General features: G+C 48.3%; 1 protein-coding gene across 3 annotated transcripts in view; it reads left to right on the top strand.

Annotated features, from left to right (window-relative positions):
- Nucleotides 1–13,070: 13,070 nt before the first annotated feature.
- The window catches only part of PPIL2 (peptidylprolyl isomerase like 2), a 35,154-nt gene continuing 33,704 nt past the window's right edge, over nt 13,071–14,520 (top strand). For 2 of the 3 annotated variants that reach the window (XM_012466484.2, XM_012466487.3), the window contains exon 1: nt 13,071–13,190. In XM_012466484.2, coding sequence (XP_012321907.2) covers nt 13,159–13,190 — 32 coding nt within the window. In that variant the 5' untranslated portion in view covers nt 13,071–13,158. The remainder of the gene's footprint in view (nt 13,191–14,520) is intronic. The other variant, XM_012466483.3, reaches the window with a different exon arrangement.

A 14,520-nucleotide genomic window follows, 5' to 3' on the forward strand; every position in this document is an offset into this window, starting at 1 on the left:
GTCTACACTTATCAAAAATACAAATAAAGGTATAAAGTGTGAAGCATAGGTTACTAGAATGACTTGATGGGAGGGTGATTAGCGATTCTGCTCGATCCTCAAGAGGGTGATTGCCCTGTATGAAAAAAGGCACAGCTGGGTGTGGTGGCTCACGCCAGAGCGAGACTCCATGTCAAAAATAAAAATAAAACAAGAGAAAAGGCACATACTGACTGGGCACGGTGGCAGAAAGGGAGGCTGAGGCAGGCCGAGAGGTGGGGGCCTTAAAGAAGTTGCTGACCAACCATGTCCTCAGCGGGGCCAAGAGCCCGGCCTGGATGAAAGGCCCAATGGCCCCTGTGGATCTGGGCCACCACCCTCACAGCCGCATTTGCCCTGTACAGCCAGGCGGGCAACCACCTCCACTCTTCTGATTGGATTTGCCCTCCTTGGACCAGGTTTATCCAGAGCAGGAAGGGGCCTGGGCAATCTGGACCTGGAAGAAGGCGAGGCGCTACCCCTAACTAGATTGGTAAGAGACTTGACTTCAGTTCTGCTACTTCTGGCTGTGTGATCCTAAGCAAGTTGGGCCACCTTTCCGAAACGGAGAGCACTCACTCAAATTGCTCACCTTGGTGAGTGTTTTCAAGTGGTGGATGAAGGCCTGCAGGTAGGGCCTGACTCAAAAAAAAAAAAGTTGAGACAGTCCTGGCACTGACAAACCATGTCCTTGGTGTGGCCCTATGGCTGATCTCTGGCCATGTTTGACACTTAAAAAACAAAACAGTCCGGGCACGGTGGCTCACGCCTGTAATCCCAGCACTTTGGGAGGCCGAGGTGGGTGGTCACAAGGTCAGGAGTTCGAGACCAGCCTGGCCAACATGGTGAAACCCAATCTCTATTTAAAAAAAAAAAAAAAAAGAGGGCCAGGCACGGTGGCTCATGCCTATAATCCCAGCACTTTGGGAGGCTGAGGTGGGTAGATCACGAGGTCAAGAGATCGACACCATCCTGGTCAACATGGTGAAACCCCGTCTCTACTAAAAATACAAAAAAATTAGCTGGGCATGGTGGTGCGTGCCTGTAGTCCCAGCTACTCGATAGGCTGAGGCAGGAGAATTGCTTGAACCAAGGAGGTGGAGGTTGTGGGGAGCTAAGATTGTGACATTGCACTCCAACCTGGGTAACAAGTGTGAAACTCCGTCTCAAAAAAAAAAAAAAAATTAAAAATTAAAATAAGAAAAAAAGAAAAGAAAAAAATAGAAAAAAAAAAGAAAATAAAGAAAAAAAAGAAATAGAAATAAAAATAAAAACAAAAAATCGCCGGGCGCGGTGACTCACGCCTATAATCCCAGCACTTTGGGAGGCTGAGGCGGGTGGATCACGAGGTCAAGAGATAGAGACCATCCTGGTCAACATGGTGAAACCCTGTCTCTACTAAAAATACAAAAATTAGCTGGGCATGGTGGCGCGTGCCTGTAATCCCAGCTACTCAGGAGGCTGAGGCAGGAGAACTGCTTGAACCCAGGAGGCGGAGGTTGCGGTGAGCCGAGATCGTGCCATTGCACTCCAGCCTGGGTAACAAGAGCGAAACTCCGTCTCAAAAAAAAAAAAAAAAAAAAAATCACTTGCTGGGTGTGGTGGCTCATGCCTGTAGTCTCAGCTACTCAGGAGGCTGAGGCAGGAGAACCACTTGAATTCGGGAGGTGGAGGTTCCAGTGAGCTGAAATGGCGCCACTGCACTCCAGCCTGGTGACAGAGCAAGACTCAGTCTCAAAAAAAAAAAAAAAAAAAAAAAAAACCCCACACGTTTATTATGAAAATAAACACGTACAAAACCAGAGATGACAAGGCCCGGTGCAGTGGATCAAGCCTACATAATCCCAGCACTTTGAGAGGCCGAGGTGGGTGGATCACCTGAGGTTAGGAGTTCGAGACCAGCCTGGTCAACTTAGTGAAACCCAGGCTCTACTAAAAAAAAACCTAAAAAATACAAAAACTTAGCCATGCGTGGTGGTGGGCACCTGTAATCCCAGCAACTTGGGAGGCTGAGGCATGAGAATCACTTGAACCCAGGAGTCAGAGGTTGCAGTGAGCCAAGATGGCGCCATTGTACTCCAGCCTGGGCAACAGAGAGAGTCTGTCAAAAAAACAAAAACTAGAGAGGACAGCAAACACCCAGGAATCTGTCATCGGCCTCAGCAACTGTCCCCATCTTGCCAAATGTGTGTCACTCTCCATAACCCTAGTCTTTGTTCTGAAGTATTTGAAGGATATCTCAGACATTATTGCACCTGTGACCACTTTAGAGTGCATCTTAATTGAAAAAAAAAAGGGGAGGTTGGGAGTAAGGGAAGGGATAGCATTAGGAGACATACCTAACTTAGATGATGGGTTGATGGGTGCAGCAAACCACCATGGCACATGTACACCTATGTAACAGTCCTGCACATTCTGCACATGTATCCCAGGACTTAAAGTATAATTAAAAAAAAAAAAAGACATTTGGCTGGGCATGGTGGCTCATGCCTATAATCCCAGCACTTTGGGAAACTGAGGTAAGAATCTCTTGAGCCTAGAAGTTGGAGACCAGCCTGGGCAACATAGCATGACCTTATCTCTACCAAAAAAAAAAAAATATATATATATATATATATATATATATATATACACACACATATATACACACTGACACACAGATACTCTACAAAGTATTTTTAAAACTAGCCAGGTGTGATGGCACATGCCTGTAGTCCTGGCTACTTGGGAGGCTGAGGCAGGAGGATGGCTTGAGCCCAGGAATTTGAGGTCATGGTGAGCTGTGATCAAACCAGTGTGCTCCAGCCTGGACAACACAGAGTGAGACACTGTCTCTATAAAGTGACAACAACTACAAAAACAAACATTTGCTGACATAATCACAATGTCACTGATACACTTGACATAATTGACAACAGTTCTCTGACATCAGCTGGTCAGTCACCTCTCCTAGATGGGCCACAAAAGTGTTTCTAGACTTGGTCTGTCACCTCAGGACCCAATGAGACCCACACATTCATTATGTTTGGCTGTTAGGCCTCTTAGGTTCCTTTTAACTAGGATGATCGTATAATTGGTATCTAAATTGGGACACTTGTGAGGATGAAATGAAAGGGGGCCATATATGTGGCCACACAGGGTCAGCAAGTATACACTGGATGGCCCTGGGTCCTTGGCGACTTCTGTTGATGTCCCCTTTGAGGAGGGATAGCCCGTCTGGTGTCATCCTCTGTCCCGCCCCACTTTCTGAGTTTGCGGCTGTTACAATTTGCTAGTGTTTCCTCCTCTGCCTGTGTTTCTTGGACAGTTGCTCTCAAGCTCGATTGGATTCAGGGTCAGTTCCTTCATATATTTGTGTTCGTGGATGCCGACAGTAGTGTGGGGCTACTCACTTCTGCGTCACATGGGGAGGCCCAGCTTGCCTGGGGGTCCCACTTTCTGAGATGCTGAGAGTGAGCCCTCCCTCCACTGATTGTTGGACAACAGCACCCGTAGTCCCCTAAGGTAGCTTTGATGGGGAAATAGAGGCACAAGGAGGTTAGCCAACATGTGCAAGTTCACACAGTAGTTGAGCCTGAACTTGAACTCAGGTCTGGGTTGCTCCACAGCACAGGCTCTGGTCTCCAGGCCAGGCAGGGTGGTGACCATCATCATAGACGAGCTGTTCTTATGGGCCATATTAGGAGCTTGTTAACATGCACTTTGCTGGTAGCCTCCAACTTTGAAGGGTAGAAATAACCAGACTCTGAATACAGGAGGAAGATGTGACATAGAGGTCAGGGGCTGCTCCTGGGCTCCTGCCCCTCAAAGATCCCCTCCCTGAGCCCACCTCTGCAGGACTTCCTCAATGTGTGTGTCCTCATGAAGGAGGTGCCCTTTTCCACACCCCCAGGATGATCCTGCGGCGGGGTGTGGTCAGTGGGCTCACTGTTCCGGTCCTGGATACCCTGCACCGGTGTTGGTCAACTCCACAGCTTTTCACCATGCTTCGGGGGTGGGCTGCAGACTGACCTGCCTGGGCCAAGCCCACCCCTCCTTGGCCATGACATCCCGTCACTTCCTGTGAAATTCTGCCCTTGAAGTCAGACAGCCTGGCATGGATCCTACCTGTGGCTTGGACAGCCGGAGCCTCCAGGTCCACTTGTAAGCAGAGACAAGAGTAACCTTTTCCCATGAGGTTGGTGAGATGGGGCTTGTTGGCCCCTGTCAGCAGTGGCTCTAAGTATTGTTCTTTGTTGGAAATGGGTTTATAATGTTAGGTAAAATCCACACTAAGACAATGGATGACTCAGCAAGGGTAGTTTACTTCCTGCAGGAAGGGTGCAACTTGCCAGCAGTCTTGCCAGGAGAGCACACCTGAACAAGGGAGACAGGAGCATTTATAACTTTCATAACCTGACACAATTGGGGATGTTGAGACTGCAGCGAGCCATGGTCATGCCACTGCACTCTGGCCTGGAAGACAGAGTGAGACCCTGTCCCAAACAAATTAAACAAAGGGCCGGGCGCGGTGGCTCACGCCTGTAATCCCAGCACTTTGGGAAGCCGAGGTGGGTGGATCACGAGGTCAAGAGATCAAGACCATCCTGGTCAACATGGTGAAACCCCATCTCTACTGAAAATACAAAAAATTAGCCGGGTATGTGAGCGCGTGCCTGTAATCCCAGCTACTCGGGAGGCTGAGGCAGGAGAATTGCCTGAACCCAGGAAGCGGAGGTTGCGGTGAGCTGAGATCGCGCCATTGCACTCCAGCCTGGGTAACAAGAGTGAAACTCCGTCTCAAAAAAAAAAAAAAAATTAAACAAAAGAATTGGCCACAGAGACTCCTAATAGGTACTTGTATGCAAATGTTCATATGTCATTATTCGCAATATCCTAAAGTTGGAAACAATCAAGTGTATCCAGGATGAATAAACAAAATGTGACATATTCATATTAATTCCTATTCAACCATAAAAAGGAATGAGGTTTGGACACGCACTACATTACCTGGACAAACCTTGAAAGTATGATGTTAAGTGAAATAAGCCAGACACATAAGGACGATACCGTATGATTCCACATGCGTTAAATACCTAGAATAGGCAAATTTACAGAGACAGACAGTAGATTAGTGGTTACTGGGGGTTGGAGGGAGATCGGGAATTGTTGCCTAATGGGTACAGAGTTTTGATTTTGGTTGAAAAAAAAAATGTTTTGGAAATAGGCACATAAACCATTTTGGATGTACCTAATGCCACTGAGTCACACAGTTAAAATGGTTAAAGGGTAAATTTTATTATTTTTTTTTGAGACAGAGTCTCTGTTGCCCAAGCTGGAGTGCAGTGGCACGATCTCAGCTTACTTGCAACCTCCGCCTCCTGGGTTCAAGCAATTCTCCTGTCTCAGCCTCCCGAGTAGCTGGGATTACAGGGACACACCACCATGCCTGGCTAATTTTTGTATTTTTAGTAGAGAGGGGGTTTTGCCATATTGGCCAGGCTTATCTCAAACTCCTGACTTCAGGTGTTCTGCCCACTTCGGACCTGCCAAAGTGCTAGGATTACATGGGTGAGGCACTGCCCTGGCCTAAAGGGTAAATTTTATGTATATTTTACCATTGTTAAGAGAAACCCCAGCACTTTTTTTTGTTGTTGTTTGTTTGTAGAAAGTGATTTATTTAAAGAGAGAGAAACAGGAGAAGGAGAGAGAAAGAGCTAACTCTCATACTGAGTGAGAGAATCCAGAAAGATGGAATCCAGGAGAGGAAAGCAGCTTCCACACTGAGTGGAATGGAATATAGAGAGAGGAGTTTAGGAGGGGAAGACAGGCTTTCATGAGAGAATGTGGAAGGGGAGCTACCAGCCTCCCGAGTAGCTGGGATTACAGGGACACCCCACCATGCCCCGCTAATTTCCAGAGGGGAAATCCAAGGGAGAGAAAGACGGCTTCCACAAAGGGAGTGTTTGTGGAAGGGGACCCAAACATGGAGACCCCCCAGCACTTTTTAGCTGTCACCTCCAGTTCCTCCATCCCTAGCCCCTGACAACCACTAACCACGCTGTCTCTCTAGATTTGCCTAGTCTGAACATTTCGTATAAATGCAGTCATACATTCTTTAGTGTCTAACTGCTTTCACTTATCAAGAGGTTTGCAAGGTTCATCCATGTTGTAGCTAAATAATATTCCATTGTATTCCATGTAAGGAAAGATACTCCATTGTATTATTTTTAGTTTTTCTAATTTTTTATTATTTTTTGAGATGGAGTCTTGCTCTGTCCTTCAGGCTGGAGTTCAGGGGTGCGATCTTGGCTCATTGCAACCTCCTCTTCCCGGGTTCAAGTGATTCTCCTGCCTCAGCCTCTTGAGTAGATGGAACTACAGGCGCGTGCCACTACACCCGGATAATTTTTGGTGCATTTAGTAGAGATGGGTTTCACTGTGTTAGCCAGGATGGTCTTGATCTCCTGACCTCATGATCCATTCCACTAGCCTTGGCCTCCCAAAGTGCTGGGATTACAGGTGTGAATCACTGCGCCTGGCCCATTTGTATTATCATTTTGAGACAGGAACTCACTCTTTCACCCAGGCTGGAGTGCAGTGGCACAATCATGGCTCACTCCAGCCTTGAGCTGCTGGCTCAAGCAATCCTCCCGCATCAGCCTCTCAAGCAGCTGGGGCTACAGGCGTATGCCACCATGTTCAGCTAATTTTTGTGTTTTTTGTAGAGCCAGGTTTTCCACTATATTGCCTAAGCTGGTCTCAAAACTCAATTTTTGTAGAAATAGGGTTTTACTGTGTTGGCCAGGCTGGTCTCAAAACTCCTAGACTCGGCCGGGCGCGGTGGCTCAAGCCTGTAATCCCAGCACTTTGGGAGGCCGAGGCGGGTGGATCACGAGGTCAAGAGATGGTGAAACCCCGTCTCTACTAATACAAAAAATTAGCTGGGCATGGTGGCGCGTGCCTGTAATCCCAGCTACTCAGGAGGCTGAGGCAGGAGAATTGCCTGAACCCAGGAGGCGGAGGTTGCGGTGAGCCGAGATTGCGCCATTGCACTCCAGCCTGGGAGCGAAACTCCATCTCAAAAAAAAAACAAAAACAAAAAAAACTCCTAGACTCAAGTGATCTGCCCGCCTCGGCCTCCCAAAACGCTGGGATTACAGGTGTGTACCACTGTGCCTGGGCCATTATATTATTATTATTATTTTTATTTATTTTTTTGAGATAGAGTTTCACTCTTGTTGCCCAGGCTGAAGTGCAATGGTGTGATCTCAGCTCACTGCAACCTCTGCCTCCCAGGTTCAAGCCATTCTCCTGCCTCAGCCTCCCAAGTAGCTGGGATTAACAGGCATGTGCCACCATGCCCAGCTAATTTTTTATAATTTTAGTAGAGACGGGGTTTCTCCATGTTGGTCAGGCTGGTCTCAAACTCCCGACCTCAGGCGATCTGCCCACCTTGGCCTCCCAAAGTGCTGGAATTATAGGCGTGAGCCACCACACCAGGCCTGTATTATTATTATTATTATTATTTGAGATGGAGTTTCACTCTTATTGCCCAGGCACTATCTCAGCTCACTGCAACCTCCACATCCTAGGTGTAAGCAATTCTCCTACCTCAGCCTCTTGACCAGCTGGGATTACAGGCATGTGCCACCATGGCCAGCTAATTTTTATATTTTTAGTAGAGATGGGGTTTCTCCATGTTGGTCAGGCTGGTCTTGAACTCTCAACCTCAGGTGATCTGCCCGCCTCAGCCTCCCAAAGTGCTGGGATTACAGGCATGAGACACCGTGCCTAGCCTGTATTATTATTTATCCATTCATCAGATGACGGGCAGTAGTTAGGTTGTTTTCATTTTTGGCTAATATGAATAATGCTATTATGAACATTTTTGTACAAGTTTTTGTGAGGACACAGTTTTCACTTTTCTTGAGTATACTCCTAAGAGTGCAATTGCTAGGTCATAGAGTAACTCTATGCTCAATATTTTGAGGATCTACCAAACTGCTTTCCAAAATGGTTGCACCAGTTTACAGTCCTACCAGCAATGCATGAGGGTTTCAATTTCTTCTACGTCCTTGCCAACACTTGCTATTATCTATCTACCTATCTATCTATCTATTTTTTGAGATGGAGTCTCGCTCTGTTGCTCAGGCTGGAGTGCAGTGGCTCGATCTCGGCTCACTGCAACCTCTGCCTCCCAGGTTTCGAGCCATTTTCCCGCCTCAGCCTCCCGAGTAGCTGGAACTACAGGTACATGCCACCACCCAGATAATTTTTGTATTTTTAGTAGAGACAGGGTTTCACCATGTTGGCCAGGATGGTCTCAATGTCTTGACCGCATGATCTGCCTGCCTAGGCCTCCCAAAGTGCTGGGATTACAGGCGTGAGCCACTGCGCCCGGCCTATATATATTTTTTATTAGTCATCCTGGTGGGTTTCTAGCATATCTCCTTGTGGTTTTGATTCGCATTTTCCTGACGGCTAATGATGTTTAGCATATTTTTCTGTGCTTATTGGTCATTTGTCTATTTTTGGAGAACTGTCTGTCCATTCATATTCTTGTCCATTTCTGAAAATTAAGGTGTCTTTTTATTATTGATTTGTAAGGCATCTTTGCATATTTTAGATTCAAGTCCCTTATCAGACATGTGATTTGCAAATATTTTCTCCTATTCCGTGGATTTTCTTTCTACTTTCTCCATGGTGCCCTTTGAAGCACAAACAAGTTTTTTTTTCTTTTCTTTAAATTTTTTTAGACAGTCTTGCTCTGTCACCCAGGCTGGAGTGCAGTGGCACAATCTCTGCTCACTGCAACCTCTGCCCCCGACGTTAAAGTGATTCTTGTGCCTCAGCCTCCCAAATAGCTGGGACTACTGTTGTGCGCCACTATGCCTGGCTAATTTTTGTATTTCCAGTAGATTTGGGGTTTTACTATGTTGGCCAGGTTGGTCTCGAACTCCTGGCCTCAAGTGATCTGCCTGCCTCGGCCTCCCAAATCCCTGGGATTACAAGTGTGAGCCACTGCGCCCAGCAGAAGCACAAACATTTAAGGCTTAGTCCTTCTTAAAAAGTTTTGGTTTTTGGCTGGGTGCGGTGGCTCAAGCCTGTAATCCCAGCACTTTGGGAGGCCGAGGCGGGTGGATCACGAGGTCAAGAGATCGAGACCATCCTGGTCAACATGGTGAAACCCCGTCTCTACTAATACAAAAAATTAGCTGGGCACGGTGGCGCGTGCCTGTAATCCCAGCTACTTAGGAGGCTGAGGCAGGAGAATTGCCTGAACCCAGGAGGCGGAGGTTGCCGTGAGCCGAGATCGCGCCATTGCACTCCAGCCTGGGTATCAAGAGCGAAACTCCGTCTCAAAAAAAAAAAAAAAAAAAAAAGTTTTGGTTTTTAAAAAACACACAATTGTAATTTTACCTAAAACTTTTACAAAACCAGGTCACAATCTCTTTTAAAAACTTTTTTTTTAACTCACAATTATAATTTTACTTAGTCCTTTTGGAAGGCAGTCTTTTTAAAACATATCACTGCTGGGTACAGTGGCTCATGTCTGTAATCCCAGCACTTTGGGAGGCTGAGGCAGGCGGATCATGAGGTCAGGAGAGCAAGACCATCCTGGCTAACAAGGTGAAACCCCGTCTCTACTAAAAATACAAAAATTAGCTGGGCGTAGTGGCGCGGGCCTGTAGTCCCAACTACTTGAGAGGTTGAGTCAGGAGAATCGCTTGAACTCAGGAGGTGGAGGTTGCAGTCAGCAGAGATTGTGCCACTGTAATCCAGGCTGGGTGATAAAGCAAGACTGTCTCAAAAAAAAAAAAAGAAAAAAAACAGTTTGAAAGAGAAATTGGGTGAGGGAATGCTGACCTTTCATTCAGTGACTCTGTAGCCCCTTTGGGCTTCTCTTTACCCAAGTTAGTTCAAGTTTAGTGTATTTTTCCTACACCTGGCCCCTAACACAAGCTTTATCTGATCTGATACACAGGTTTAGAAACAGTGATCTGTTCCTCCCTAGAAAAAAATGAGCTGGTCTGTCAGTTCCCAACTTGGCACCTCCCTAATGAATTTCAGAGATATGTAACTCTCATTGTCACCTCACATGCTGATCTTATAACTCACGCTGCATGTGAGATTTAGTGAGTTCTCACTAAATGCTTGATGACTGCTGGACATCAGCAGATACCCACTGAACCTTGCACATGCCCTCCACCTTGCTTGGGACTGGAGATAATAAGCCAAGCAGTTGAGATCCAGCATTGGCCTCATCCCTTCTTCTTTTTTTTTTGTTTTTTGAGACACAGTTTCACTCTGTCACCCAGGCTGGAGTGTAGTGGCATGATCTTGGCTCACTGCAACCTCTGCCTCCCAGGTTCAAGTGATTCTCCTGCCTCAGCCTCCTGAGTAGTTGGGATTACAGGCATGAGCCACCACGCCTAGCTAATTTTTTTTTTTTTTTTTTTTTGCATTTTTAGTAGAGAATGGGTTTCACCATCTTGGCCAGGCTGGTCTTGAACTCCTGACCTTGTGATTCACCTGCCTCAGCCTCCCACCAAGTGCTGGGATTACAGGCGTGAGCCACTGCACCTGGTCTTTTTTTAAAGAGACAGGATCTCACTCTGTCATCCAGGCTGGAGTGCAGCGGCTTGATCACAGTTCAATGCAGCCTCAAACTCCTGGGCTCAAGTGATCCTCCCATTACAGCCTCCCACGTAGCTGGGATCACAGGTGCTGCCACCATGATGGGCCTAAGATTCCAGCCCTTAAGGAGCTACATTCCATCCACTGCATGCGTGTCGTGGAGGCAGGGGGTATGTTGGGGAGGGTAGTGCATAGCCTGAATTACACAGGATTACAGATGGTGACAAATTGCCACAAACTCTATAGGAGATGCATGGAAGTGGGTGGTCAGGAAAGGTCTCTCTGGGGAGGTGACACTAATGTGAAAACCTAGAGAATAAGAAGCCAGCCATGAAATACGGCAAGGATAGCTGGCTTTGGGTGACTGGGTGGATGATGGTGCTGCTTAGCAGAGTGGGGAGTGGGAGGAGAGGGAGGATTGAAAATTTTGCTTTGACCAGACATGTTAACTTATTTTTATTTATTTATTTATTTTTTAGGCAGAGTCAATCGTCACCCAGGCTGGGGTGCAGCAGCCTGATATTGGCTCACTGCAATCTCTGCCTCCCCAGTTCAAGCTATTCTGTCTCAGCCTCCCAGGTAGCTGGAATTACAGGTATGTGCCACCACACCTGGGTTTTTTTTTGTATTTTTTTTTTTTTTTAATTTTTCTTACACATCAATAGAAGATTCCTTGTGAATTTTTTTTTGTATTTTTTAGTAGAGATGGGGTTTCACCATATTGGCCAGGCTGGTCTCGATCTCCTGAGACTCAAGCAATCTGCCTGCCTCAAAGTGCTAGGATTATAGGCATGAGCCACCACGCGTAGCTAGACATGTTAAATATGAGATCAGTGGTTACCCAAGTGGAGATCAGGAGCCTGGAGTGCTGGCAACTTAGTATTGGGAGTCACGGGATACAAGTGGCATTTAAAATTAGGAGCCTAGTGTCGGGCGCAGTGGCTCAGGCCTATAATCCTAGCACTTTGGGAGGCCAAGAAGGGTGGATCACGAGGTCAGGAGTTCCAGACCAACCTGACCAACATGGTGAAACCTGTCTCTACTAAAAGTACAAAAATTAGCCGGGCATGGTTGCGCACGCCTGTGATCCCAGCTACTCACGAGACTGACGCAGGAGAATTGCTTGAACCTGGGAGGCAGAGGTTGCAGTGAGCCGGGATTGCACCACTGCACTCCAGTCTGGGTGACAGAGCAAGACTTCATCTAAAAAAAAAAAAAGAAGAATAAAGAAAAATTAGGAGAGGCCAGGCGCGGTGGCTCACGTCTATAACCCCAGCACTTTGGGAGGCCGAGGCGGGCGGATCACGAGGTCAAGAGATCGAGACCATCCTGGCCAACATGGTGAAACCCCATCTCTACTAAAAAATACAAAAATTAGCTGGGCGTGGTGGTGCGTGCCTGTAGTCCCAGCTACTAGGGAGGCCGAGGCAGGAGAATTGCTTGAACCCAGGAGGCGGAGATTGCAGTGAGCCGAGATTGCGCCACTGTACTCCAGCCTGGTGCCTGGTGACAAAGCAAGACTCTGTCTCAAAAAAAAAAAAAAGAAAGAAAGAAAGAAAGAAAGAAAAAAAAAGAAAAATTAGGAGCCTAGGCCAGATCTTGCCGGGCCTGAGTGTAGATAGGGGCCCAAGGGAAGGGTCTAGCAGAAGAGACAGAAGGGATCAGGCAGGGCTTTGGACCTCTAGGCTTGATGGCCACCTGCTGCCGGGCCTGCGAGGGGCCTGGAGGCGGTGGGGACCCAATGTGAAGGGAGAATGAGAAGTGAACGCGTAGACACCGAGGGCGGACATAACTTTGAAGGTGTCTGCCGCGGAGGCGGGCAGGGATGGAGTGGAGGCTCATGGAGGCTCCAGGAGGGCTTTGGAAAAGACCTGAGTGTTGGCCGGGTGTGGAAGCTTAGGCTTGTAATCCCAGCACTTGGGAGGCCAACACGGGAGGACTGCTTGAGCCCAGGAGCTCCAGACGAGGCTGGGCAACATTGTAAGAGCCTGTCTCTACAAAAAGTTAACACATTAGTCGGGTGTGGGCGTGCGCGCCCACAGCTACTCGGAAGGCTGAGGTGGGAGAACCACTTGAGCCTGGGAGGTTTACGCCGTAGTGGGCCGTGATTTCGCCACAGCACTCCAACCTGGGCGACAGAGCGAGATCCTGTCTCGAAAATTAATACATAAATAAGACCTGAGAACTCAATATGGGAATGGCCCTAAGCCGTCACAGAGCGGGTAAACGAGGCGGTCCAGAGAGAGACCCCTCGAGAAGATGGGGCTTCGAGGCTGAGGGAGCTCGGCCATGGGAAGGCGCCAGCGGGAGAAGACACATCCACGGCCCCCGACTGGGCAGCCGACCCTTCCGAGCATGCGCACCTGGCGCTAGAGAACCACGGGGCCTGGCACGTCAGGATTCCGTTTCCGGGGCGGGCCGCGAAACCCGGAAGTGATCACCGAACTCTGCCACGGCTCCATGGTCTGAGTTGTCAGCCGTTGCTTTTTCGTGCTCGTTAGTCGCCGCCGCCGCGCCGCCATGGGGAAGCGACAGCACCAGAAGGACAAGATGTAAGTTGAACCGCAGTCGGGAGTGGCGGCTCGCTCTGCCTCAGTGACCCGCCTGTCCCGCACTGCGCGCCAGTCGCCTTCCCTCTCAGCTAGTCCCGGGAGCCTAGCACAAAGGTTACTTCCTCCCAGAAGCCGTCGCCCTCTCTTCTGGCTGGGTATTGACCCTCGGGCCGCCGCGCCCTCCCGCGGCTTCGATGACGTCTGCTGCGGGCCCGAGCGCAGTCGGGTCTTCCTTTACTCTGCTTCTGCCCGAATCGCCCCCCACTGTTCTCGAGCTTTGCCCCTGAGTGAGTAGTCTCTCTTCCGTACATCCCGTCTCCCTGTGTTCTGGTACATGCCCATCAGCCTGCACACGTGCTGCAGAGCCTTCCAATTTAAAACAAACCAGGCTGGGCGCAGTGGCTCACCTGCAATCCCAGCACGTTGGGAGGCCAAGGCGAGCGGATCACCTGAGGTCAGGAGTTCAAGACCAGCCTGGCCAACATGGTGAAACCCCGTCTCTACTAAAAATACAAAAATTAGCCGGGCGTGGTGACCAGCGCCTGTAATCTTAGCTACTTGGGAGGCTGAGGCTGGCGAATCGCTTGAATCCGGAAGGCGAAGATTGCAGTGAGCCGAGATCGAGCCACTGCCCTCCAGCCTGGACGACAGAGCGAGACTCCGTCTCAGAAATAAATAAAACAATACAATAATGCAATACAATACAATCCACCCGTGCCCCTTGCCCCAGTTCCCCTCCCACTGCCGCCGTGTTTTCTTTGATTCTCTCGGAACAAGTGAGAGACCCGTGACTTCGTGCTGTTTTCTGAGTCTCTTGAAACCATTTAAGTCAGAGTTTTCAACCCTAGAACTCCTCTTGTCAGGTTCCCAGCGACTTTTTGTTGCTAAATCTAGTATTCAGTCCTCAGTACTCATTTTGTTGGGCTTTTCGACAGTATGTCACACCGTTGACCACTCCCTCCTGAAGCCCTTCTTTAGTATCTGGGATTTCACATACTCTCTGTTTTCCAGCGGCCTTTCTTTTCCATCTTCTTTCTGGACCCTCCTCCCTTCTCCCAGACCTCATAGGTTTTTTTTCTGTAAACATTCCCTGTGGGTAGTATAATTTCCCAGTCATCTGTAAGCTGCCTTCCCCAGTCTTGTGTAGTTAGCGGCTTTCTTATTATCTCCATTGGAGGACTAACAGATGTCTCAAATTTAACATGCCTTAAACAGAACTCTTGATTTTCAGCTCCTGAGTCTGTTCCTCTCTGTAAACTAAAACTTCTAAGTCTCCCCACTGGCTGAACAGACACCCCTGTGGCCAAGAGAACCCTAGAAAAACCTTAAA

Source organism: Aotus nancymaae, unplaced genomic scaffold (genome assembly GCF_030222135.1).
Source record: "Aotus nancymaae isolate 86718 unplaced genomic scaffold, 86718_ANA_hifiasm-v0.15.2.pri h1tg000210l, whole genome shotgun sequence".
NCBI classification, from domain to species: Eukaryota; Metazoa; Chordata; class Mammalia; order Primates; family Aotidae; genus Aotus; species Aotus nancymaae.